Source organism: Puma concolor, chromosome A1 (assembly GCF_028749965.1).
Source record: "Puma concolor isolate L17-30 chromosome A1, mPumCon1.1.hap2, whole genome shotgun sequence".
NCBI lineage: Eukaryota > Metazoa > Chordata > Mammalia > Carnivora > Felidae > Puma > Puma concolor.
In genome coordinates this window covers 21,905,056-21,932,880 of record NC_141667.1, presented here as the reverse complement: position 1 = coordinate 21,932,880, position 27,825 = coordinate 21,905,056, and the positions used below count along the sequence as shown (strand labels likewise).

Below are 27,825 nucleotides of genomic sequence, written 5' to 3'. Positions count from 1 at the left end.
TCCTCAGGGGAATTGGACAGTACATTGAATTTGATATCCTACTGAAGCTGCTTATAATGAGGACATACTATTGCCTATCACTATTCATCTGGACCTATATGTTTCATACAGTTGATGCTATTCCATTAGAAGAAAAAGCTAGTAGGGATTTGCCAAGCAAAAGTGTTGTGGATCTGACAAAAGATGACAGTAAAATGTTACATCGTACCAAGCGTGGCTGGATGTGGAATCAGTTCTTCTTGTTGGAGGAGTACACAGGTACAGACACACAGTATGTTGGCAAGGTAAGAATTTTTATGTGATAAATCTAGAAGATGAAAGTGATGGCAATTTATTTACTTTTTACAGCAACTTCCCATATTATTAATGATTATTTTACAATATTTGACTAATTATGGTGTGCAGAAGGCATAATATTGCAAATGTTTTCAGTAGGGTAGTATGGGTAATGTGATTTACTCAGGTAGCTAAATGTAGGTCAGTGTCCATAGCATTATTAATCAGCAATATATGATTTATATTTATATATTTATGGATGTGCATCTAAAATGTTTTAAAAACGTTCTTTGAAATTTAATTTAAAGCATCGGATAAAGAATAACTTAGTGTGCTACATGAGGCAAAACAAAATGCAATTATAGTATACCAAAAATTACTAAAATATATTGGTGGCTACTAATAAACAATTTATCATAATTAAGAATAGTCTGCTGTGTATGAGAAGTAAATAAGTATAAATACTTCTCTCTCGGTAGTCTGTTTGTTAATATCAGTCAAACTGAACGACTTCTCGCCTGTAATCCGGACCAAAGGGCTCAAGGAGAAGGAGAAAGAAAACAGAAGTAGAAAGAAGGCAGTACCTTCGGGAAGGTTAAAACCATCCTAACAGCAATAGCGGCTCATTAGCAGTCTGGAACAAACCGCGATAGAGAATACGTAACTCTCCTTCTTGTATTCAACTTTGAGAAAATAGACTCGTAAACTTTCTCTTCCTCTTTTCTGTCTTCCTCAAAATAGATGACATGATCGTTCCAACATCCAGAATTTTCTATTTATCTAATATCTACCAATCTCATTCATACCATTCTACATGCAAGACAAATCCTTTGTTTATTGGATTATTCCAGATATGTGCCTAATGCTGAGATACTTCCAAATTCTAATAATAAAACAAAATAAACAATGATGAATACTAACATTCCTCATAAATCACATACTTTTTTTTCTTGATTCTTTGCACATGATACTAGAAATGACTGTGATGGTCACAGTATTTTTTGAGTTACTAGCAACACGAGGCAGATAAGATAGAATGGGCCAAAAATAAAAACATAAAAAGCATCTGATATCACAAAAGTCATGCCTATATTGCTTTTAAACTAGAAACACATTTATTCTGTGAAATTGCCAAAATCTTGTTCTAATTTTTCAGTGTGTTTGTGTGTGTGTGTGTGTGTGTGTGTGTGTGTGTGTGTGTGTGTGGCAGTGTACTTTTTTCAACTGCAGCTTCTTTTATCAGAAGCCTATTATTTCCTCTTCTTTTGATATCTCCTCCCCTGGTTCCACAGGTCACACTCATTTTGCCCCATATAGTTCACTTGCTGATTCTTTTTTTTTTCCCTCTTATTTCTCCTCAGGTTAGTCATAGGGCATCTCCCAGCATCCCTCATTTAACATCACTTCTCACACCATAGTTAATAACTAACATCAGGATATTTCAAGTTCAACTGACAAATGTTTGTGTCTAAGGACTTGAAATTGCCTTATGATTCTTTTTCTAAGGCAGTGTATAAAGGGCACATTCAGTTCACAAGGTCTTACATAGAGGGTTTCATCCTTGGAGATTCACAGATGCAGAAGAATAGCTACAGATAAAAAGAGATGCTCAATCGTAAGGCAATCAAGGCTCCACTACAAGCATTTATTTTTAGCTGTAAACAAAGATGCTTCCTTCTAAAAATTATGTGTGCATTGATTAACAGACACCATTACTGCACCGACATTTTAAAATATGCACTATGGTTTAGAACTTTTTGTACCATCCTGCTTTTTTTTAATTAGTTCTGTAATCTGTCAAAAATAGTTACTAAAATGTGTGCATAGTTTTATTTAATTAGTTTTCATAAAATATTTGATCACTTGTCTTTGGATAATAACCTGTTTTTTTTTTTAAGCCATACACAAGTTAAGGTGTTCAATTCTTTACTGGTTATTTATCCTTGACAACCAGATTATGAGCCAAAGGTAAAAAACTGATTATAATAATAATAATTTTTGTCAAATGAAGATAATCAAACCAAAAGGTTATGTCAACTATTTTTATATTATATTTGGAAAGCAATATGTATACGAAAGAGAAGCTTCAACAAAATAAAACACTCATTACTTTTTCGAAAAAAAATGATTTCTCTGTTTTGAAATAGGGCCTTTTCTTAGATATGCCATGCACCATATATGGAGTTCACTATAAAAGTAGGCTTCCAACTACTGTTTACTTTCATTAACTTCTTAAGGGTCTGTGAACTCCTAACCTGTTCTCTTGGCTTTCAACATTATCATTCATTTGCATATGCAGAGCCTAGCTAGGACTTGACTTGGTCAAACTTGAGTCCTTCACTTAGGACTCAACTTGGTCAAACACATGAACACCAAACAGATGGTCTTTTTGACCACATTGCTCTGTTTGCCTAGTCTTCTGGGATCCACTACCGTGGCAACCTCCATGTGATGTAAAGGCCTACCATATTTACCATGTACCATGATTCAAAAAGAATATGTAGCCTCTAATGGAAGAAATTTTCATATTTTTTCCTAGTTTTCCAGAGGCTTGGCATTGCAGACAATATTAAGACCTATTGTAATTTATAGGTGACATAAAATTGTATAAAGTTGGAAGGATATATAATCCTTGGATGAAAAATTTAGGGTTTGATCCTGAATTTAAATGAAGAAGTTTTAAAACAAGTAAGAAAATAGTAGCAGTAAAATGTAACAAAATATACTTGTACATGCACATAAACATGCAATTTACAAGGGTCAGTCCTGGTTTTGCAATTTAGTAATCGCATACAATTTAGAAATTAACTAAAGGGGCGCCTGGGTGGCGCAGTCGGTTAAGCATCCGACTTCAGCCAGGTCACGATCTCGCGGTCCGTGAATTCGAGCCCCGCGTGGGGCTCTGGGCTGATGGCTCAGAGCCTGGAGCCTGTTTCCGATTCTGTGTCCCTCTCTCTCTGCCCCTCCCCCGTTCATTCTCTGTCTCTCTCTGTCCCAAAAATAAATAAACGTTGAAAAAAAAATAAATAAATTAACTAAACTTTCCAAACCTCAAATTTTTGTTAGGTTAAATTGTTATTAAGATCTCTTTAACTTTAAAATTCTGATGTTTTCTAGGATTGCGGATGGGACTGCATTTGTGTACAAGAAGGGATAGTAAAAATTTAACAAAATTTGCATGTGGATAAATCCAAGGAGGTGGGATTGCATATGGCATGATATGCATGTGAAACACTTGTGTGCACGTGCACACACACACACACACACACACACACACAGAATAGCTTAATAGGATGAAGTTAGACTACTACTGTCAAAGGCTCAGAATTCCATGCTGAGTTGTTTTATATACAGCATGGAAGCTGAACTCTGTTGAAAGCTTTTGTACTAGTTCATTATTGGTGGAGCACAAGTCTGGGATGCTCGGTTTGCTTTCATTGTTAGGATGGACTGGAGGAGCAAAAAAAGGAATCACAATGATATTTTTAAAAGGAAAAATAAGGGGATATTTCTGTATGTCATTTCGTATTTTTTGCAAGACAGGACAGAAAAGTGAGGAATGTTAAAATTAAGAGTAGTTTTTATATGTCAACTATACTGGATTTAAAATTTTTAAAAGAAATGAAAAATAAAAATAAAATTAAGAGTAATTTTCGTTTTCCACAATAATTCAGTCTGAAGTTTGGTTGCTCATTTTTGATGGATGCTATCAGAGATATATTAATTCTGTTTTCTGTAATGAGGGAAATTTTTGGTTCTTACTTAAGAGGATTACAAAGTTATGACAATCGCCATGTAGCTTCCCTGTAATTTGAATAGAAGCATGTGGCTGAATTACTTAAGCAAAAGAGTAATACTGCTCAAAAGAAGAATTTAAATAAATTTAACAAGAAGTATAGCAAAGGCTCCTACAACTCTGTTAGAGAAACTTCATATGCACTTGCTTTCTTACACAATAGGTCGAGATCCTGAGGAATACCTAGTTGTCATGAATTAATAATTAATAGATCACATGTCTATTATTGAGAATTTATATTTAATATCTGATTAAAACACATTTATTACTTGGAGAGATACCAAACTTACAAGTATAGTGTTTATTCCTTCTGAAAGAAAACACTGGTATTTATAAAATAATTGAAATATCAGCTTAACCGACCATTACACTTTAATTCAAAGCATTTGCTTTGCTCACAGAAATCAATACAGTGCTATGGAACTGCCTATAACCAGTCACCATTTAAATACAACATATTTTTACCGAGTTAGCTCTATATGTTTTTATGTTTTAATTCAAAACCTTTTACTATACCATAGCCAAATTACCATGAGTATAATCAGAATCTCAAATTGGAATGGGATTTTAACATTTATCAAGCTCTTGGTTACAACTGGATACAACTGATTTACTTCTTACTAAAACAGTGGAAAACACAGGTACCAACTGGAAAATGGATGGGAGTGTGGTTTATATCAGACTGAGTAATGAAACTGTGGGATGACTCTCCTTTACACTTACAGATATTGACATATGTACTAAATATTGATATCCCCCCAAAGCATACATAAAATAATGTACTTGGATAGGCAATTTTCTCTTAGGCTTTCAGAAAATGGCACTTTGATGTGTACAGAAACAGAAATAAAGTCTCAAAGTTCCTGAAGGATGTTTGATAAATTTTTATAGTGTATTATAGTGTTTTTCAGCATCTAAATAAATTATCTTTGTAAAGCTTTACTATGGTGCAGTACATGTAGCAGCTGTTTCAGATTTATGGGCACATTGTATCCCAAAATTCTCTTTATAGGTTAGTTGTTTAAAACTAAAAACACATGAGAAAAATATTAAGCATTAAGGCTAGGTTCTCTGGACAGTCTACAATGGCTTATTTCACACTGAGATCTCTAAAACTCTGCTTTTATACTAGAATGCTAGTATTTAATTCTTACTGTCAAGCCCCTCATCACTTGCACTGCATTATCACTTGCCCGAACCACTGCATTAGCACACCTAATGACTTTTTACTTGACTTCATTATTTTTTTTTTAATTCTTAAAAACCCATTACACACTGTTTCTTGAATGATACCAACATCTTCGACAAAATATCTATAGAAAAATTGACTTAAGTAGATTCAAAGTATTCGATATCATTGTACATTCCAGCCCGTATTCTATGTTCCCACAACAGTATAATACGGCTTTAGTTCTAGACAAAGTGAAACCTTTCCTCTTCCATAGGCTTCACTTCTATTTTATCATGGTCACAGGCACTTTTACATGGAGTATCTAACCTGCTTTTTCAATATTTCATCTCTTCTACTTGCTTTAAGTCCTATCTCAATGGCATCCTCTTATATAAAGCCCATCCCCATTCTTCTTGGCTAGAATTTCCCATCAAAATTTAACCACCTATCAAAATCTTATTCAAGGTATAATTTAAATTATTCTGGTCTAATATTTTACCATCTAGAATCTGTGGCCTTTGGGCTTTCAATCTGTGTTTGATTTCATTTTTTTCTTCCCCAAAATGTTTGACAAAATGTATTTATTTACTCAAAATTAATATTCAGTTGCTATCTTTATTAAGCACTTATTACTCTGGATCCTGAGAGACTGGCACTTTGAAACATAGAAACAGCAGAGAAGGTTTAAAATAAATATATCCCATTTTTCCTGGCACATTTTGCAAAAAGTCAATTCCTTTCCTGTATTTCCATTATCCTTGAAGCCCCTAATTGCAGCTGCAACCCTCTCATTTTGCTCTATGCCAAAACAGCACACACTTTAGAATCATTTGCATTCCAACAATTTCTCTGCCCTGAATACAGGTAATTCAAACAGGCATTAAGAATTAAAAGATAAGATGAAACAAATTCTGACTGATTAAGGAAACATAACTACTTCTAGAAATATTTACATTTAAAATTTAACTAAACTTTTTTCCCCCTGGAATATAGTAACTGTTAAACCATTTAAAATATTAGAGTATGGTAGAAATGTTTATTAGTACGATTACCAAATCTATGTGTGATTTTCCCTGACATCTTCCACCAACTTCAGTGCTTGTGAAATATTTCTAATATTTTAACAGTCTCTTCCTCTATTGCCAAACTTGCAAAAGATCACATCCACACTTACATATTCATCAGTGTTTAAAAAACAAACAAACAAAGAAACTTAAGAAGTAGTAGAAACTCTAGGAAGGTCTAGAGGGAGGACTGTGAAAAAATATTTAAGCACAAGCATCATTTAATAATAAGCGTTATTATTTTAATAAAAGTTATTAGTGTTCCTTACAAAAAACTAGGCCCATAAAATTAAAAGTTAATGTAAAAAATCTCAAAGATAACTATAATCACACTATGAAGATAAGGTTAAAAGTTTACATATTTCTGCTTATTTCCAGTTACATATTTTAGCACTGTTGATTTCATATTACTTACATATATTTTAATTTGTCTTTCTCAGTTAATTCTGTGTTTCTGCACATTGTTAAAATTTCAGTATTTGGCATATAACATCATACATATAATTTTTAATTAAATTAAATTTATGTGTTTTCTGAAATTTCTATTTAGACTGGTATTACACACACACACACACACACACATTTCTGTGATGAAAATTTGGTAGCTAATAACTTTGAGTGTATTTTAAATTACACTTACTAGATTACTTTATTACTGAAAGTAGAATTCCAAGAGTAATAGATATGAATGGATTTTAAAGCTCTGGGTATGCATTAGTCAGCTGCATTTCAGAAAATTTATGATGCTTATCTTCCAAAAATATGCCAACGTAAGGCATTAGTGTGTTTATTTGTAAAGTTTTTTTTTACAAATTTATTTTACAAATAAAAATAACAGTTATTTTACAAATAAAGATATTTATTTGTAAAGTTATGACTATGTTAATGTAGATCTTAACCCTGTGTATTATTATTCAATTAGTTTTAGAAACTGAACACCTACAATGCAGAACACCAAGACTGAATCCTAAAACTAAGAGTAAATAAGATGCACTGGTCTCTATCTTAGAAATAGATAGAAATAATTTGTTGTAAATAAAATAGTCTCTATCTATAATAAGCAAAATGCTATTATTGCTGGCCTGTTGGAGAAATACCTGATAGAAGTCTCAATTTAGATGAAGGAAAATACTTTTTTCCTTATCTACTAGACTGAATTCCTAATAGTTAAATTCTACCTAGCCTAATTTAGCACTAGAATCACCCTCCAAGTTAATAATGTATGCATGTTTGTTTATTTGTTAATTTAGGACTGCCATATTTCCCTATTCCCATGAACATAGACTATTTTTTTTTACCAGATTTTAACAAAATATTCAAACTTTGCTTGTGCAAACTGTTTGTAATGTGTCCACAGTAAATTCTAATGACTCATACTAATAGTCTTATAGCTATTGTGGTATTGTTCATGGAAAAGGAATTAGGACAATATTCTAAAAGATGTTCAGCCTTTTTTTCACTGACTTCATAAAGTAAATGAGGCCACTCTAGATATGCCACTGAATATACATTTAGTGGAACTCCCTCAGTAAGTATCCTGTTTCACAGCCAGAATGTTTTAGGGATGCTATTACAATAAATCATCATACTCAGAACTATATGCTAACAGACAGAAACACAAAAGTGAGTTCAAGATCAATAAATAAATGTATTGGCAAATCTAAGAGGAAAAAGGCCTTTCTTTTTCCTACAATGGGAAGGGATATATTTGTATGTGGCCATTTTGTGAAAGTTTCAGCTCCTTTAATGGTTACTATAACAAAAGCTTTTCTTGAAAAATTAAAACATTGCCCCACAGTTTATGTTCTATTGATCTTACTCTACAAATACAATAGGATACATCGCTATTGCATATTAATGGTTTTTAAAAATGCAATTTAAAAACTATTTTCGTAAATGTGTCTTCTATATTTAAAAGGAATTATTGCATACCTACTGGGTACAGTATTTTGCAATCTTATATAAGCTTGATGATAGTATTATTCAGTTCTCTATGGTTAAAAGTTTTGTGTCTCCTTATTCCAATTCTTACTGTGAGAAGAATATTAAAAAGTTCTATATTTTAATTTCTCTCTTTACCTCTGTCAAATATTCTTTATATGTTTTTATGCAATTATCGGATGCATGGCCAATTATCTCTTAGGTTTCTGATTAATTGATGCTCTATTATTATGAAATATCACCCTGTATCTTTCATAATACTACTTGCTTGAAGTTTACTTTGCCTGGTACAAACTTTGCCACACCAATTCATTTATGATAATATTTGTATGGTTGATCACTTACATCATTTTGCTTTCAGCCCTTCTGTACAATTTAATATAAAAAACAGCTCTCGTAAACATCTCAGAAGTGGTTTGTGCTTTTCTATCCAATCTGACAATCCTTAACATTTAATTAGTGTTAAGTCCGCTCATAAACAATGTAATCATTGACATAATTGGATCTAAGTGTATCATTTTCTTGTTTTCATTTGTTCCAATTATTCTTTCTACCTTGGTTTTTGCTTTCCTACCATATTTTGGGACAACTGAGTGTTTTCTTAAATGTCTAAATTTGGTCTCCTTAACCTACTATAATATAAATCAAATAAATATTATATATTTTTAGCATGCAGGCAATCATCTTACAACAGTATGATTTTATTTCCTCTGTAGGGTTTTAGTCTATATTTGTCAGATATTTTCTCGCTGTATATATTATAAATTGCACCCTGTGTTGTTAATATTTTATTATTTAAGAATTCCATTATTTATTAAAAATTTTAAAAAACACAATCTTATGTTACATTATGTTACATTATGTTGTGTTATATTTAGTTATGTAGTTACCATTTCCAGTCAGTGCTTTTTATTCTTTCATATTGATCTGAATTTCTGTGTACTATCATTTTCTTTCAACCTGAAGATTTCCTTTAACATTAATTGTAGTTTGTATCTGATGGAAACAAATTTTTTGTTTTTTTTTTTTAATCTGAAAATATCATTATTTCACAAGTGATGAATGGATAAAAAAGATGTGGTAGATATATACAATGGAATATTATTCAGCCATCAAAAAGAATGAAATCTTGCCATTTGCAACAACATGGATGGATCTAGAGTATATTGTACTAAGTGAAACAAGTCAGTCAGGGAAAGACCAATACCATATGATTTCAGTCATATGTGGAATCTAAGAAAGAAAACAGATGAACATAGGGGAAGGGAAAAAAAGAGAGGGAAACAAACTATAAGAGACTTTTAACTATAGATAACAAACTGAGGGTTGCTCAAGGGGAGGTGGGCGACATGGGTGATAGCTATCAAGGAAGGCACTTGTGATCAGCACTGGGTATTATATGTGAGTGATGAGTCACTAAATTCTCCTGAAACCAATATTACACTAGATGTTAAATAAGTAGAATTAAAAAAAAAACGTGAAACAAACAAGAAAAAGAAAAAAAAAATACTTGTTTTACTTTTTATTTTTTTAAGTTTATTTATTTTGAGAGAGAGAGAGAAAAAGAGAGGGCAAGCAGGGGAGGGGAAGAGAGAGAGGAAGAGAGAATCCCAAGCAGACTCCCTACTGTCAGCAAGGAGTCCAACATGGGGCTTGATCCCATGAACCTTGAGATCATGACCTGAGCTGAAATCAAAGGTACGACACTTAACCAACTGAGCTACCCAGGCACCCCTAAAAAGAAAAATATTTTAATTGAATGTAGAAATATAGATTTACCTGTTTTTTTTTCTTTTTGTACTTAAAATTTTTGCTACATTGCATTGTGGATTTCATTACTTTTGGTAGTAATGCATGTATGTCATGTGTATTTGTCTCTGGTTGCTTTTAAAGGTCTGTGTCCTCAGCTCTCTGACTATCTGTTTCAACAGGGATTGTACTTTGATACCTAGATATGTTTTGTTTAACCTGTTTGGGACTCACTGGCCTTCTTAGACCAGTGTGTCCTTTTTCATCCAATTTTTAAATTGTATGCTTATTTGTATTTTTATGGCCTGCTCTCTCTTCTTTGGAGAAGGAGAACTCCAAATACAAGTATATTAGAGCATTGTACATTGTCCCATACATCATTGAGACTGTGTTATATATTTTTATATCTGTGTCAATATATATTTATATTGGTGCTTTAATATGGATCATTTATTTTTGGTGTCATCAAATATATTGTTTCTTTTGTTTCTGTGTCCACACCACTGTTGCACATTTTTATTACAGAAGCTATAATTTCCAGTTCTAGGTTTTCTTTTCTGTTTGATTTTGCATATAATTTATGAAATCCCTAATATATTATGTCCATTATTTTAGTATACCATAAACATTCTTTAATATACTTACGATAGCTAAATTTAAAGTCTTTGCCTGTTAAATTTAACACCTGAGTCTTATTTTCATTTATTTCTATTGACTATTCTGTTTTCCTGTATTTTTCTGCTTGTTAAATCTCTACAAAATTTAGATTACATACTGGGTATTAAGGGTAACATATTGTGGAGATTCTGGATTTTGTTTTCTTCCTCTGAAGATTGTTGAGTTTTGTCCCAGAAGGAAGTGAAATTATGGGATTCTACTTTGATTGTATGTAGGCTTTTAGGATTTTCAAGAAAGACTATTTTGTTTATTCCCTTAGCCCTGTGGTATAACCCTAAATCCTAGCACATCTTCCTGGCTCCTAAGTTATCCCTTTTCTGCTGTTTTACTGGAAATCTCAAAGTGTTCACCAAACACATTTACCTACAAGGAGCTTTAATCTTAAACTCTTCATTCCTAGTAGCTGGAATGGCTAACCTCTCTGCTTAGTTATTAATCATCAGATTGTTCCTTTTCTCTGGATTCCTTGGAGTCTTAGTCTGTACATGGTCAGTTTAGAAGTCAGCTACATGTTACATGCAATGTATATTCAAGGTTTAGGGCTCTCTCTTCTGTGGCTTCCTCTATTCCTGGATTTCTTCTCTCAATTTTTAGCCATTATGATGTCCCTGAATCCTGACCTCCAATGCCTCATCATAAAGACTGCTGGTTTCTGCTTGAACCCTGTTTTCTTCATGACATATGAAATGTGGTATACTTGCAAGAAAAAAAGGGGTTAATGTGGAAATCACTTTATTCCCTATTTGCTAGTAAGCCTCTGAATTTTTGCTCCTGGTTCTTATCTACTACCTTTATAAAGTGTTTTGTATTTTTAGTTTTTTGGGTTTTTTTGTTGTTTTTTAACTAATTTGTAAACAGTTAATTATTTCAAGAAGAGTGTTGTTCCCATACAAGTTATGTTCCATGACTAAAATAAACTTCTATGTATTATTCCCTTCTTAAAACTTGTGTCTCCTTTAAATAAATGTCTTATGATTGAATGTATGTATAAAATGAAGCCCTATGAGACAAAGTCAGTGATGAAAATATAATTCAGAGCATATAGATTAAAAATTATTTTATTCTAGGGCACTTGGGTAGCTCAGTCAGTTAAGTGTACAACTTTTGATTTCGGCTTAGGTCATGATAACATGGTTTGTGAGATCGAGTATGCATTGGGTTCTGTGATGATAGCATGCAGCCTGCTTAGGATTCTCTCTCTCTTTCTGCCTCTGCTTCACTCTCTCTCTCTCTCCCTCTCTCTCTCTCTCTCTCACTCACTCAAAATAAATAAACATTTTAAAAAGGAAAAAACTATTTTATTTCATTTTCTTTTCTTGAATAATTTTTCTTTTCCACAGTAGAAGGAACTGAACAAGGGGCTGGGCATTCTTATAAAAAGCCCTAAGAATATCACATAATAAATTTTAATTTTTTGCTGTAAATAACTATTTTAAGATTGTTGATTGGAATAGTATTGTCAATATGTTAAGAAAGATAGTTGAATGAAGCAAATTGCTTGAAGAGAACATTAAGTCATTAGATAATATTAAGTCATTAGGTAATAGTAAGTCCTAACACTATACAGGAATAATGGCAGTCACAAGGCAGAAGTCTTTATATCCACCACTGTTCTTTATATCCACCACTTTTTCTGGGTGTGTTTTCTTTTCTTTTCTTTTCTTTTCTTTTCTTTTCTTTTCTTTTCTTTTCTTTTCTTTTCTCTTATTTTCTTTTCTTTTCATTTTTCTTAAAAAAAAAAAAACATTTAACATGTATTTATTACTGAGAAACAGAGAGAGACAGAGCATGAGCAGGGGAGGGGCAGAGAGAGGAGGAGACACAGAATCTGAAGCAGGTTCTAGGCTCTGAGCTGTCAGCACAGAGCCTGCCACTGGACTCAAACTCAGAAACCACCAAATCATGACCTGAGCCGAAGTTGGACACTTAACTGACTGAGCCACCCAGGTGCCCCTGGGTGTGTTGTTTCTTCATCTGCCAACCACTGTTGAAATTCAGTCACTATATTTAATAAATTAAAGGATAACAAACTTTTAGGGAAAAAAACAATATTTCCAGTAATTATGTTAATGTATGTTCCAAAAACACATTTTTAAGTTCTTACTTGCTTAGAAAATCATTCTTTGTAGTTGCTGTAGTATATTTCATTTTAATAATAATCAATAAAAATGCAACATTCAATATCTTTAAAGGCCCAAAATACTAGGTTACTGACAAAAGCTTTAAATTTACAAATCTCTGAATAAAAAGTTTTATTGACTTTTCTATGCTTCCCTCAATAAAGCATGTCTTAAACTGTCAAAAAAAATCTTCACTTCAAGTAAGTGAAGTCATTTTTTATGTGTATATGAAAAAATAAGTGTCTTGGTCAAACCACAGACAAATAAGTATTTGTTTAAACGTTATGAAATCAGTTTTCTAATATACAACAAAATCATAAAGTATATTCCATTTTCCCAAAATTTGTCATTAAATATATTGATTTTTTATAAGTTTAATTTCTAATTTACAATGAGCTAAATTTAGCAAGTGTTTTTCACATAAATGAATATATATATTTTACTTCAAAATTAATGTGAACAAAGCAATGGTGAACATTTATTATAAAATGGATATTAGGAATACAATGAAATATAAAATATCATAAATACAAAGTTATGTCACTACTATTTCCCATAAATGCTCATAATAACTCCTCTAAAGTAAGTCAGGAAACTTCAGTATCTTCAAATTATATAAACCTGAGGTACTAGAAAAATTTCATTTTTCTTCTTCCTAGTTCTATTAGGCTAATATTAGCAAAGAACTTGCTTTGTTGGTGATAAATTGGAAGATTAAATTGAAAGTTAAAATCTTTGACCAAGAGACGAAAGATAGGGACAGAGATGAGAAGGGTAGACATGCCCTTAGACATTGCCTAGCTCCTATTCCACAAAGTGCCTTGTCTGGTTAGTGCTTATGGGAGGAATACACAAAAAATGCTTTAGTCAAAAAAGTTACTTACTTACGTACTTACCTATTTATTTTTTTGGTGTATTCCCAATAGTTTATTTTTGCTTTTGTTTCCCTTGCCTAAAGAGAAATATACATAAATATATTGCTAAGGCCAAAGGTCAAGTATTTACTGGCCAGTGCTGTTTATGGTTTCAGGTCTCACATTTAGGTCTTTAATCAATTCGAGTTTATTTTTGTGTATGGTGTAAAAGTGCCCCAGTTTCATTCTTTTGCATGTAGCTTTTCAGTTTTCCCAACACCATTTATTGAAAAGACTTTTCTTTTTTCCCATTGTATTATTTTTGTCTCTTGTCATAGAATAGTTGACCATTTAAGCATGGATTTATTTCTGGGCTGTCTATCCTGTTCTACTGATCTATATGTCTGCTTTTGAGCCTGTACCATACTGTTGTGATTACTATAGTTTTTTAGTATATCTTGAAATCTGGGATTGTGATACCTCCAGCCTTGTCCTTTCTCAAGACTGCTTTGGCTATTTGAAGTCTTTGGTGGTTCCATACAAATTTTAGGATTATTTATTCTAGTTTTGTGAAAAATGATATTGGTATTTTGAGAGGGATTGCATTGAATCTGTAGATTGCTTAGGGTAGTATGGACATTTTAATAACATTCATTCTTCTAATTCATGAGCATGGTATATCGTATTTGTGCCATGTTCAATTTCTTTCATCAGTGTCTTAGTTTTCAGAATATAGGTTTTTCACTTCCTTGGTTAAATTTATTCTTAGGTATTTTATTCTTTTTGGTGCAGTTGTAAATGGGATCATTTTTTGAAATTCCTCTCTCTGACACTTTGTTATCAGTGTATTTAAATGCAACAGATTTCTGCATGTTAATTTTGTATCCTGCAACTTTACTGAATTCATTTATTAGTTCTAAAAGTAGCCATTGATAGATGAATGGATAGAGAAGATGTAGTCTACATATATAATGGAATATTATTCAACCATAAAAAGAATGAAATCTCGCCATTTGCAGCAACATGGGTAGACCTAGATGGTATTATGCGAAGTGAAATAAATCAGAGAAAGACAAATACCATATGAATTCACCTACATGTGAAATCTAAAAAAACAAAACAAATGAGCAGGCTCTTAATACAGAAGGGAGATGGGAAGGAATGGGCAAAATAGTTGAAGGAGATTAAGAGGTACAGTTTTCCAGTTATAAAATGAAATAAGTGAGCCATGGAGGTGAAAGGTACAGCATAGGAATACAGTCAATAATATTATAATAATGTTGTATGTTGACTTACGGTGACTATTGAGTAGTGTACAGAGTTGCCAAATCACCATGTCATATACCTGAAACTAATATGACATTGTATGTCAACCATACTTCAATATTTTTTTAATATACTGAAACTGTGACATTCAGAGTACCAGTAAGTTCAAAACAACAGTGCTAGAGTGATTCTTTGACTATGAGAATTAATAACATTTAGAATTAATTTCATAGACATTATTTTTGACCATTTCTTAGGAGCTTTAGAGGAATTGAAAGAAAGTCAGTGAGGCATAAACACAAATTTAAAAATAACTCTTAGAGATGCCAGGAAATTGGTGTTACATATTTGCCCCTCAACTTTTGCCTGCTAACGTTACTCTCTTTGCCTTGGATCATTTTGCCGTTATCTCTGTGTCCTCTGATGCTCTTTAAGTTCTAAGTCAAAGGCAGTAATATAAAATTTGACGATTTGGGAGGAGAGTGTAAAAGTGCCATTAGAAAATTGTAAATAATTTTAAAACAAGACCATTAATAAATTGGTCTCCTTTGTGAAATGATAACACTCCTCCTCTTAAAGTGTGCAAGGAGAGGATAAATGTACACTGAGAGTGGAAAATTTATAAATGATGAACAAAGCAAAGAAGAAAATATAACCCCCAAACTCACTGATAATTATGGTTATAATGAGATAATTTTTTTTTGGTATTCTTTTTTGTCATACAATTCGTATATAGTAAATATTTGAAAATTAGAAATGGTGTTCTGCCTATGTACCTAAGATTTTATATATATATATACATATATATATATATATATTTTTTTTTTTTGAGAGAGAGAGAGAGAGAGAGAGAGAGAGAGGCAGAGACAGAGGAGAGAGAGAATCTCAAGCAGGATCTACACTGTTAGCATGGAGCCCAATGTGGGACTCAATCTCACGAACTGTGAGATCATGACCTGAGCCAAAATCAAAAGTTGGAGGCTTAACCAACTGAGCCACATAGGCACCTGGGCTGTGTACCTAAGATTAAAGTGTGAACATATTTTGATGTCCCAGAATGATTTTCCAGAAATAGTTTTCAGTTGCTGTGTAACATTGTGTCAAATAAAAATAGTATTATGAAAAACCCCATTACAAATCACAAAATAGTGACTGTAAACATAAATGATTCTGAAACAACAGAAAAACATTTTAAAGAATGCCTGTGTTTGTATGGGTATGTGTTGCCAACTTGGTTTGTTTAAGATGTACATGTGCAAACTGATGTATGCACATCTTAACTGTACAGCTCAACGAGATTTTATATTTCTATTTGCCTATGTTAATATGACCAAGATCACAATATAAAAAATGTTTAGCATCCAAGAAGACACCCTCTCATTTAGCCTTTCCTAATCAATGACCTCCCATAGGTTACCGCTTTGCTGACCCCAATCCCTAATGATAAGTTTGCAAGTAGTTGAATTTTATATGCATGGGATTACACAGTATGTCTGGATTCTGTATTTCAATTATATACAGGATAATTTCATCCATGACATTATATGTAGAATTAATTTTTTTTAATGGCTACACAGTATGCCATTGCTTAAGTATGACACAATTTATTCTATTGATAAATGATTGATGCACTTCTAACTGGATGTTATTATATATAAAATGTGCTATGAAGAATCTTAGACATTTTATTGTCACATGTGGATTTATTTCCTTTGGGTATATTTTAAGAGTAGGATTGCTGAATCATCGAGTGGGCATAGATTTGTCTTTAGTAGATACTCATAAAGCATTTTCAAAGAAATTGTACCAACGTTACACTCCCTCCAGAAATTTGTGACTGTTCATTTACTCCATGTATTTACTACTGCTTTTAGTTCCATATATGTTACTCCACATATATTACTAATGCTATGTAACTTTACCTTGCCAAGTCATAAAGGTTTTTATATATACAAGTCATTTTTTGAGAGATATTGAAATTATTTTCTCCTAATTTCAGCTCACTTCTTCATTACCATCATCGTGTATTTTATTTATTTTTTATTTATATATGAAATTTATTGTCAAATTGGTTTCCATACAACACCCAGTGCTCATCCCAAAAGGTGCCCTCCTCAATACCCACCACCCACCCTCTCCTCCCTCCCACCCCCCATCAACCCTTAGTTTCTTCTCAGTTCTCAACAGTCTCTTATGCTTTGGCTCTCTCCCACTCTAACCTCTTTTTTTTTTTTTTTTCCTTCCCCTCCCCCATGGGTTCCTGTTAAGTTTCTCAGGATCCACATAAGAGTGAAACCATATGGTATCTGTTTTTCTCTGTATGGCTTATTTCACTTAGCATCACACTCTCCAGTTCCATCCACGTTGCTACAAAAGGCCATATTTCATTTTTTCTCATTGCCACGTAGTATTCCATTGTGTATACAAACCACAATTTCTTTATCCATTCATCAGTTGATGGACATTTAGGCTCTTTCCATAATTTGGCTATTGTTGAGAGTGCTGCTATGAACATTGGGGTACAAGTGCCCCTATGCATCAGTACTCCTGTGTCCCTTGGATAAATTCCTAGCAGTGCTATTGCTGGGTCATAGGGTAGGTCTATTTTTAATTTTCTGAGGAACCTCCACACTGCTTTCCAGAGCGGCTGCACCAATTTGCATTCCCACCAACAGTGCAAGAGGGTTCCCGTTTCTCCACATCCTCTCCAGCATCTATAGTCTCCTGATTTGTTCATTTTGGCCACTCTGATTGGCGTGAGGTGATACCTGAGTGTGGTTTTGATTTGTATTTCCCTGATAAGGAGCGACGCTGAACATCTTTTCATGTGCCTGTTGGCCATCCGGATGTCTTCTTTAGAGAAGTGTCTATTCATGTTTTCTGCCCATTTCTTCACTGGGTTATTTGCTTTTCGGGTGTGGAGTTTGGTGAGCTCTTTATAGATTTTGGATACTAGCCCTTTGTCCGATATGTCATTTGCAAATATCTTTTCCCATTCCGTTGGTTGCCTTTTAGTTTTGTTGGTTGTTTCCTTTGCTGTGCAGAAGCTTTTGATCTTCATAAGGTCCCAGTAATTCACTTTTGCTTTTAATTCCCTTGCCTTTGGGGATGTGTCGAGTAAGAGATTGCTACGGCTGAGGTCAGAGAGGTCTTTTCCTGCTTTCTCCTCTAGGGTTTTGATGGTTTCCTGTCTCACATTCAGGTCCTTTATCCATTTTGAGTTTATTTTTGTGAATGGTGTGAGAAAGTGGTCTAGTTTCAACCTTCTGCATGTTGCTGTCCAGTTCTCCCAGCACCATTTGTTAGAGACTGTCTTTTTTCCATTGGATGTTCTTTCCTGCTTTGTCAAAGATGAGTTGGCCATACGTTTGTGGGTCTAGTTCTGGGGTTTCTATTCTATTCCATTGGTCTATGTGTCTGTTTTTGTGCCAATACCATGCTGTCTTGATGATGACAGCTTTGTAGTAGAGGCTAAAGTCTGGGATTGTGATGCCTCCTGCTTTGGTCTTCTTCTTCAAAATTACTTTGGCTATTCGGGGCCTTTTGTGGTTCCATATGAATTTTAGGATTGCTTGTTCTAGTTTCGAGAAGAATGTTGGTGCAATTTTGATTGGGATTGCATTGAATGTGTAGATAGCTTTGGGTAGTATTGACATTTTGACAATATTTATTCTTCCAATCCATGAGCAGGGAATGTCTTTCCATTTCTTTAAATCTTCTTCAATTACCTTCATAAGCTTTCTATAGTTTTCAGGATACAGATCCTTTACATCTTTGGTTAGATTTATTCCTAGGTATTTTATGCTTCTTGGTGCAATTGTGAATGGGATCAGTTTCTTTATTTGTCTTTCTGTTGCTTCATTGTTAGTGTATAAGAATGCAACTGATTTCTGTACATTGATTTTGTATCCTGCAACTTTGCTGAATTCATGTATCAGTTCTAGCAGACTTTTGGTGGAGTCTATCGGATTTTCCATGTATAATATCATGTCATCTGCAAAAAGCGAAAGCTTGACTTCGTCTTTGCCAATTTTGATGCCTTTGATTTCCTTTTGTTGTCTGATTGCTGATGCTAGAACTTCCAGCACTATGTTAAACAACAGCGGTGAGAGTGGGCATCCCTGTCGTGTTCCTGATCTCAGGGAAAAAGCTCTCAGTTTTTCCCCGTTGAGGATGATGTTAGCTGTGGGCTTTTCATAACTGGCTTTTATGATCTTTAAGTATGTTCCTTCTATCCCGACTTTCTCAAGGGTTTTTATTAAGAAAGGGTGCTGGATTTTGTCAAAGGCCTTTTCTGCATCGATTGACAGGATCATATGGTTCTTCTCTTTTTTTTTGTTAATGTGATGTATCACGTTGATTGATTTGCGAATGTTGAACCAGCCCTGCATCCCAGGAATGAATCCCACTTGATCATGGTGAATAATTCTTTTTATATGCCGTTGAATTCGAGTTGCTAGTATCTTATTGAGAATTTTTGCATCCATATTCATCAGGGATATTGGCCTGTGGTTCTCTTTTTTTACTGGGTCTCTGTCTGGTTTAGGAATCAAAGTAATACTGGCTTCATAGAATGAGTCTGGAAGCTTTCCTTCCCTTTCTATTTCTTGGAATAGCTTGAGAAGGATAGGTGTTATCTCTGCTTTAAAAGTCTGGTAGAACTCCCCTGGGAAGCCATCTGGTCCTGGACTCTTATTTGTTGGGAGATTTTTGATAACCGATTCAATTTCTTCGCTGGTTATGGGTCTGTTCAAGCTTTGTGTTTCCTCCTGATTGAGTTTTGGAAGAGTGTGGGTGTTCAGGAATTTGTCCATTTCTTCCAGGTTGTCCAATTTGTTGGCATATAATTTTTCATAATATTCCCTGATAATTGTTTGTATCTCTGAGGGATTGTTTGTAATAATTCCATTTTCATTCATGATTTTATCTATTTGGGTCATCTCCCTTTTCTTTTTGAGAAGCCTGGCTAGAGGTTTGTCAGTTTTGTTTATTTTTTCAAAAAACCAACTCGGGGCGCCTGGGTGGCGCAGTCGGTTAAGCGTCCGACTTCAGCCAGGTCACGATCTCGCGGTCCATGAGTTCGAGCCCCGCGTCAGGCTCTGGGCTGTTGGCTCGGAGCCTGGAGCCTGTTTCCGATTCTGTGTCTCCCTCTCTCTCTGCCCCTCCCCCGTTCATGCTCTGTCTCTCTCTGACCCAAAAATAAAATAAAAACGTTGAAAAAAAAATTAAAAAAAAAAAAAAAACAACTCTTGGTTTCGTTGATCTGCTCTACAGTTTTTTTAGATTCTATATTGTTTATTTCTGCTCTGATCTTTATTATTTCTCTTCTTCTGCTGGGTTTAGGCTGCCTTTGCTGTTCTGCTTCTATTTCCTTTAGGTGTGCTGTTAGATTTTGTATTTGGGATTTTTCTTGTTTCTTGAGATAGGCCTGGATTGCAATGTATTTTCCTCTCAGGACTGCCTTCGCTGCGTCCCAAAGCGTTTGGATTGTTGTATTTTCATTTTCGTTTGTTTCCATATATTTCTTAATTTCTTCTCTAATTGCCTGGTTGACCCACTCATTCGTTAGTAGGGTGTTCTTTAACCTCCATGCTTTTGGAGGTTTTCCAGACTTTTTTCTGTGGTTGATTTCAAGCTTCATAGCATTGTGGTCTGAAAGTATGCATGGTATGATTTCAATTCTTGTAAACTTATGAAGGGCTGTTTTGTGACCCAGTATATGATCTATCTTGGAGAATGTTCCATGTGCACTCGAGAAGAAAGTCTATTCTGTTGCTTTGGGATGCAGAGTTCTAAATATATCTGTCAAGTCCATCTGATCCAATGTCTCATTCAGGGCCCTTGTTTCTTTATTGACCATGTGTCTAGATGATCTACCCATTTCTGTAAGTGGGGTGTTAAACTCCCCTGCAATTACCACATTCTTCTCAATAAGGTTGCTTATGTTTATGAGTAATTGTTTTATATATTTGGGCGCTCTGGTATTCGGCACATAGACATTTATAATTGTTAGCTCTTCCTGATGGATAGACCCTGTCACTATTATATAATGTCCTTCTTCACCTCTTGTTACAGCCTTTAATTTAAAGTCTAGTTTGTCTGATAGAAGTATGGCTACTCCAGCTTTCTTTTGGCTTCCAGTCGCATGATAAATAGTTCTCCATCCCCTCACTCTCAATCTAAAGGTGTCCTCAGGTCTAAAATGAGTCTCTTGTAGACAGCAAATAGATGGGTCTTGTTTTTTTATCCATTCTGATACCCTATGTCTTTTGGTTGGCGCATTTAATCCATTTACATTCAGTGTTATTATAGAAAGATATGGGTTTAGAGTCATTGTGATGTCTGTATGTTTTATGCTTGTAGTGATGTCTCTGGTACTTTGTCTCACAGGGTCCCCCTTAGGATCTCTTGGAGGGCTGGTTGAGTGGTGACAAATTCCTTCAGTTTTTGTTTGTTTGGGAAGACCTTTATCTCTCCTTCTATTCTAAATGACAGACTTGCTGGATAAAGGATTCTCGGCTGCATATTTTTTCTGTCTAGCACACTGAAAATCTCATGCCAATTCTTTCTGGCCTGCATAGTTTCAAAAGAGAGATCAGTCACGAGTCTTATAGGTCTCCCTTTATATGTGAGGGCACCATTACCCCTTGCTGCTTTCAGAATTTTCTCTTTATCCTTGTATTTTGCCAGTTTCACTATGATATGTCGTGCAGAAGATCGATTCAAGTTACGTCTGAAGGGAGTTCTCTGTGCCTCTTGGATTTCAATGCCTTTTTCCTTCCCCACTTCAGGGAAGTTCTCAGCTATTATTTCTTCAAGTACCCCTTCAGCACCTTTCCCTCTCTCTTCCTCCTCTGGGATACCAATTATGCGTATATTATTTCTTTTTAGTGTATCACTTAGTTCTCTAATTTTCCCCTCATACTCCTGGATTTTTTTATCTCTCTTTTTCTCAGCTTCCTCTTTTTCCATAACTTTATCTTCTAGTTCACCTATTCTCTCCTCTGCCTCTTCAATCCGAGCCGTGGTGGTTTCCATTTTGTTATGCATTTCGTTTAAAGCGTTTTTCAGCTCCTCGTGACTGTTCCTTAGGCCCTTGATCTCTGTAGCAAGAGATTCTCTGCTGTCAGCTATACTGTTTTCAAGCCCAGCGATTAATTTTATGACTATTATTCTAAATTCACTTTCTGTTATATTATTTAAATCCTTTTTGATCAGCTCATTAGCTGTTGTTATTTCCTGGAGATTCTTCTGAGGGGAATTCTTCCGCTTGGTCATTTTGGATAGTCCTTGGCGTGGTGAGGACCTGAAGGGCACTTCCCCTGTGCTGTGGTGTATAACTGGAGTTGGTGGGCGGGGCCGCAATCCGACCTGATGTCTGCCCCCAGCCCACCGCTGGGGCCACAGTCAGACTGGTGCGTGCCTTCTCTTCCCCTATCCTAGGGGCGGGATTCACTGTGGGGTGGGGTGGCCTGTCTGGGCTACTTGCACACTGCCAGGGTTGTGATGCTGGGGATCTGGCGTCTTAGCTGGGGTGGGTAGGCAAGGTGCACAGGGGCAGGAGGGGCAGGCTTAGCTTGCTTCTCCTTAGGTGATCCACTTCAGGAGGGGCCCTGTGGCAGCAGGAGGGAGTCAGATCCGCTGCCGAGGTTTGGCTCCGCAGAAGTGCAGAGTTGGGTGTTTGTGCGGAGCGAGCAAGTTCCCTGGCAGGAACTGGTTCTCTTTGGGATTTTGGCTGGGGGATGGGCGGGGGAGATGGCGCTGGCGAGCGCCTTTGTTCCCCACCAAACTGAGCTCTGTCGTCAGGGGGCTCAGCAGCTCTACTTCCCTTTGTCCTCCAGCCTTCCCGCTTTCTGAGCAGAGCTGTTAACTTATGACCTCCCAGACGCTAAGTCGCGCTTGCTGTGGGAACACAGTCCGTCAGGCCCCTCCGCTTTTTGCAAGCCAGACTCGGGGGCTCTGCTTGGCCGGCGAGCCGCCCCTCCGCCCCGGCTCCCTCCCGCCAGTCCGTGGAGCGCGCACCGCCTCGCCACCCTTCCTACCCTCTTCTGTGGGCCTCTCGTCTGCGCTTGGCTCTGGCGACTCAGTTCTGCTAATCCTCTGGCGGTTTTCTGGGTTATTTATGCAGGTGTAGGTGGAATCTAAGTGATCAGCAGGACGCGCGGTGAGCCCAGCGTCCTCCTACACCGCCATCTTCCCTCTCTCTCCCATCGTGTATTTTAATGAAGAAAGTTTCTTACTTTTAGTTCGGTTCAGTATACCAATCTCTTCCATTGAGGCTATTAATTTTTGTGTCCTATGATTGAATTATCATTAGGATAATATCTTTTGCTTTTTTTTCTGGATACTTCATTGTTTTCTGTACCAAGTTTAGGTTTATAAGCCAACTGAAATTCATTATGGGCCACATGTAAAGTAGAGATCAAGGAGTGAATATAGGCCTAGATTTTTTCCAGTATTAATTTTTTTTAGAGATCATTTCTGCATATAATTCCAATGGCCACTTTTTGCATAATTCATGTGGCTGTTTATGTGTACATGTGTTTGCTAATCTTTTTGTTTGTCCCTATGTTTATACCAAATTCTTGTCGAAGCATTATTGTTTTATTTTATGTTATTTTTAAAAAATTTTTTTTAACATTTATTTGAGACAGAGAGAGAGAGAGAGAGAGAGCATGAACAGGGGAGGGTCAGAGAAAGAGGGAGACACAGAATCTGAAACAGGCTCCAGGCTCTGAGCTGTCAGCACAGAGCCCGATGAGGGGCTTGAACCCACGGAGCGCGAGATCATGACCTGAGCCGAAGTTGGACGCTTAACCAACTGAGCCACCCAGGCGCCCCTAAGCATTATTGTTTTAGTTTTTAATATAGCCATTTAAGTTCCCCAACTGTATTCCTCTTCTTTAAAACCACTGTGGCTTCTGAGGTCTTCTGCATTTTCATAAACTTTTAAATATTAGTTTGTCAAATTCCACTAGTCTCAGGAACTGTTTCGGATTTAAGAGACTAAAATGACATACCTATTTTAGGAAATGTGTGACCCTGGATTGAATCCTGGATTTTGTGGCATATTATCATAAATTCTTTATTAGAACAATTGCTATATTTGAAGAGGGACTTTTGTTTTAATGTTAAATATAATTATACTATTAAATTTGTTTAATTTTATAATTATTATGATTATATTAGACAATTTTCTTGTTCTGAAATATTCATTTTGAAGTATAAATTGGTAAGGTGTCTACAAATTGATAAAGGCAATTTTAACATTTATTTTTTTTAACATTTATTTTTGAGAAACAGAGACAGAGCATGAGTGGGGGAGGGGCAGGAGAGAGAGAGAGAGAGACAGAATCTGATGCAGGGTTCAGGCTCTGAGCTGTCAGCACAGAGCCCGACATGGGGCTGGAACTCACATACTGCGAGATCATGACCTGAGCCAAAGTCGAATGCTTACTAACTGAACCACCCAGGTGCCCCATAAAAGCAATTTTAATTCATACAGTACATGTCATAATAGATATGACAAATATCATATACCTACAGAAGTATCTAAATGAAGAAGAAAATGATGAACAGGCAAAATGATTGAACAGTTATTTCACAAAAGATGATACCCAAGTGGCCAATAAGATACATATGATAAGGTGTTCAAGTTATTAGGAAATGCAGATTTAAACCACTTAAACAACAGAATGACTAAAAGTAAAAAGAAAATCCTAAGGGGAGGTGATGGTATGAACAAACTGAAACTCTCACAGATTCAGGATAAACTATAAATGCGAGCAACATTGAAGGGCACTTAGCTGGAAAAATACAATATGCTTAGATGATAGAAGACTCAAAAATAATCTAAAGATTAAATGCCATCCTATTGATATCCCTGTGTATTTCAGATCTCGAGTACATGAAGTTTAGACCTCAATTTGGAGATGTTAGCAGAGACAGGGGGCTCTACTCTCTGTGATCCTCCCTAAGATTGTGCTGTACAATTTCTAGCCACTCTGGCAAACCCAAACTCTTACCACTGTCTTCTCAGCCAAATAACACTGCTTCTCTCTGTTTGGGCTCTAAACATATCGTCACTAACTCCCTAACTGGAAAGTATCTTCAGGGGAAAAGGCTGGTAATAGCATAGGCCACAAAAGGTATGACTCAAAGGAATATACTTTGAGCACTTCCTCTTTTGATTCGTCATCAGTTTTGTCTGTCTGCCTGCATATCTATTTGTTTTGATCATGTTTTATAATTGTTCCCAGCGGGTATATTTGTCCAGTGCAGCTAAATACCAAGATTGCTTTTGAGAAACACTTCATAATGTGAATGTAGGGTTCATGGGCCACTAAGGCTTGTGATATTGTTAAGATTTAAATATTTGTCCAATGTGCCTAATAAAAATAAGATATACTTATTATTTCTGTTTCTTGTTTTATCATATTAGGTAGAACTTTCAGAGTGTTTTTTATCATAGGTAATAGTGTGAGTCGATTCCTTACTGTGATATGTCACTCTGAAGGATAAGTTGTTGGTACTTTGGGGGTTCTCTAGCATGTTAAGAAACATGGTGCTTCACTGCTTCCTTCCTGGCAAAAAACTCAGACCTTCCAATGAACATCTGCAGTGGCCATTTGTAAACATTTGCTATTCATTTCTTGTCTGGACCAGCAAGTCTATTTTAGAGTTATACTCTGCTCTTCTCATCGCCACATCTCGAATGCCCTGTGGGACTGATGATCAGTGCCCCTTCTTTCCAGGGCAATTTCCAACACCTCCACTCATTCCATCAATACCTCAGCAAGAGTGTGGGGGCAAGAAGTCAGGTGTCACTAACTAGCCTTCACCTCTTGAACTATCTAATCTTTCATACTACTTTATATATAACAGAATTATGTAAAATAAAAACCAACATCACCATTATGTTTTACCGTATTTTATAAAAATACTTCCATTATATCTTTTCAGACTTGGTTATTCTTTGAAAATATAGATTTTTTTTCTTCTACTTTAGTGCCTGGAACATATTAACACTCAAATCAATGTTGGTTTTAATCCAATTTTTTAAGCATGGGACAGTGATATTATTATCATTGTTGTTATCACTGCACTCATTAAGAACAAGGCACAGTTAAACTAAGCAAGCAGATATTTTCCAAACCCACTGAACTGTTTTAGAGGAGTTTTGCAAAGGGGAAAATTATATATCATGCTTATTTACTTATGTGTCTTCAAAAGTGCAAAAATCATCATTTTGCTCACTAAATATGGCCTTACCATGAAGACATGATTTTAACAAAATGAACCAGAAGAGAGAATAAATTAAGTTTTAAAATATATTGGGTAAGATAATTAGGTAAAATTGAGTCATATTAAATACTATAAACATTAGATATTATTTTGTTGATTTTTCAATTTTAAATTATAAAAATGCAGTATTTTGGACCTTAACATCAATAACATTATGTTAAAAATGAGATCACAATATAAAAAGAAAGAAAATTAATTCAAAGAATAATTCATTAACAGACATTCCCTAAGTAGAGAGACAGACACTCAAATTGGTGAAACTTCTTGTTAGAATCACTTGAAAAACTTCAGTTATGAAGAAGTTGAAATTGATAGATAATATTCATGCTTGTGATCAATTTAAATTCAGTCTTTACTGGATATCAATAGTTAATGTGGCTTGCACTGCTAATCTTCAAGGAGCTTTTTTCAGTAAAAGAATAGTTCCATAAAAGTGATTGCAAGGTAAAGAACAAAAGCAAATGATATATTTATGCAGATACTTAGCAAACATTTTATAGGTTACAGACCATGGTTGCTTAGGTTTTCCAAATTCTTAAGCTGTTAACTGAAGCCATATAGTATAGGGGTCATATATAGAACACATTCAACAATCAATTTAAAGCCCAAATCATGATCAGGTATCATTTCAAAGTTGTGTAAAAATATAAGGTGACTATTCCTTTGCTGCAGTTAGCAATACTAAAGTTAAAACTCATCATTATCACTCCTTAGTTCCTTCCTGCCCTCCACCTGCAACTAAATGCAAAACCAAAAGACATTTTAAAATGTTTGACCATATGCTGTGAGTTGTGATAAAGACACTTTTAATATTTAGTGTGACATGGCCACAGAAAAGCATCTAATATACAAAAAAAAGTTCAAGAAAAACGAATGCATGAGTTTATTCCTCTTCTGTGATTGATCTGGTTCCATTAATTTACCTTCCAGACTCATAAGTGTGGTGACATACTTGTTTCTGCCACAAGTAGTATCTCGGTGTCTCTTGTCAGCTTTCTTATATTAAATCTTTAACTGGTCCTATTCCCTCTGATTTTTGTTTTGTCTTTCAAATTGCCTTTATACACTCTGTGAGAGTACTTTTTCTAAATTATCTTATCCTCTTTGAACATCTTTAATGGTTCTTGCCTAGGGAAAATGCTCAAATATGTTCAGACTACTGTTATTTTAAAACCTTTAAGAATAGGGCATTCGCTATTCTTCTTTGCACAATCACCCCATACTTAATTTCCATTTAATCCTGAAATCTCCATTGTTTATTTATACCTTCCATTTTATTCATTGCATATTAAATCCTGTTCAAATTTAAAAGGTCTACATTTGATATCATTCTTATGAGCTGTTTATCCACCTGCCAGCCAGTGGTTGCTATTTTCCCTGTCCTGTAACACTATGTTTTATAGTATCTTTGTATCTTCCTATCACACAGCTGTATCTGTATATGTGTATGTGTGCACACGCGTGGTGAGCATGGGTGTGTGTGCCTGCATATGTTGTGAGTGATTTTTGTGCAGGCTGTGAAAAGAAAAATTACTTAATCCCTTTACATTCCAATGTCCCAGCTCAGTGCTTGCATGCACATGCACACATGCGCGCGCGCGCACAC

The 27,825-nt window shown here is 35.2% G+C and overlaps 1 protein-coding gene across 2 annotated transcripts in view; it reads left to right on the top strand.

Annotated features, from left to right (window-relative positions):
• The window catches only part of CDH9 (cadherin 9), a 143,917-nt gene that overhangs the window by 48,010 nt on the left and 68,082 nt on the right, over positions 1-27,825 (top strand). For both annotated transcript variants that reach the window (XM_025924700.2, XM_025924699.2), the window contains exon 2: positions 8-284. In XM_025924700.2, the coding sequence (XP_025780485.1) occupies positions 57-284 (228 nt within the window). In that variant the 5' untranslated portion in view covers positions 8-56. The remainder of the gene's footprint in view (positions 1-7; positions 285-27,825) is intronic.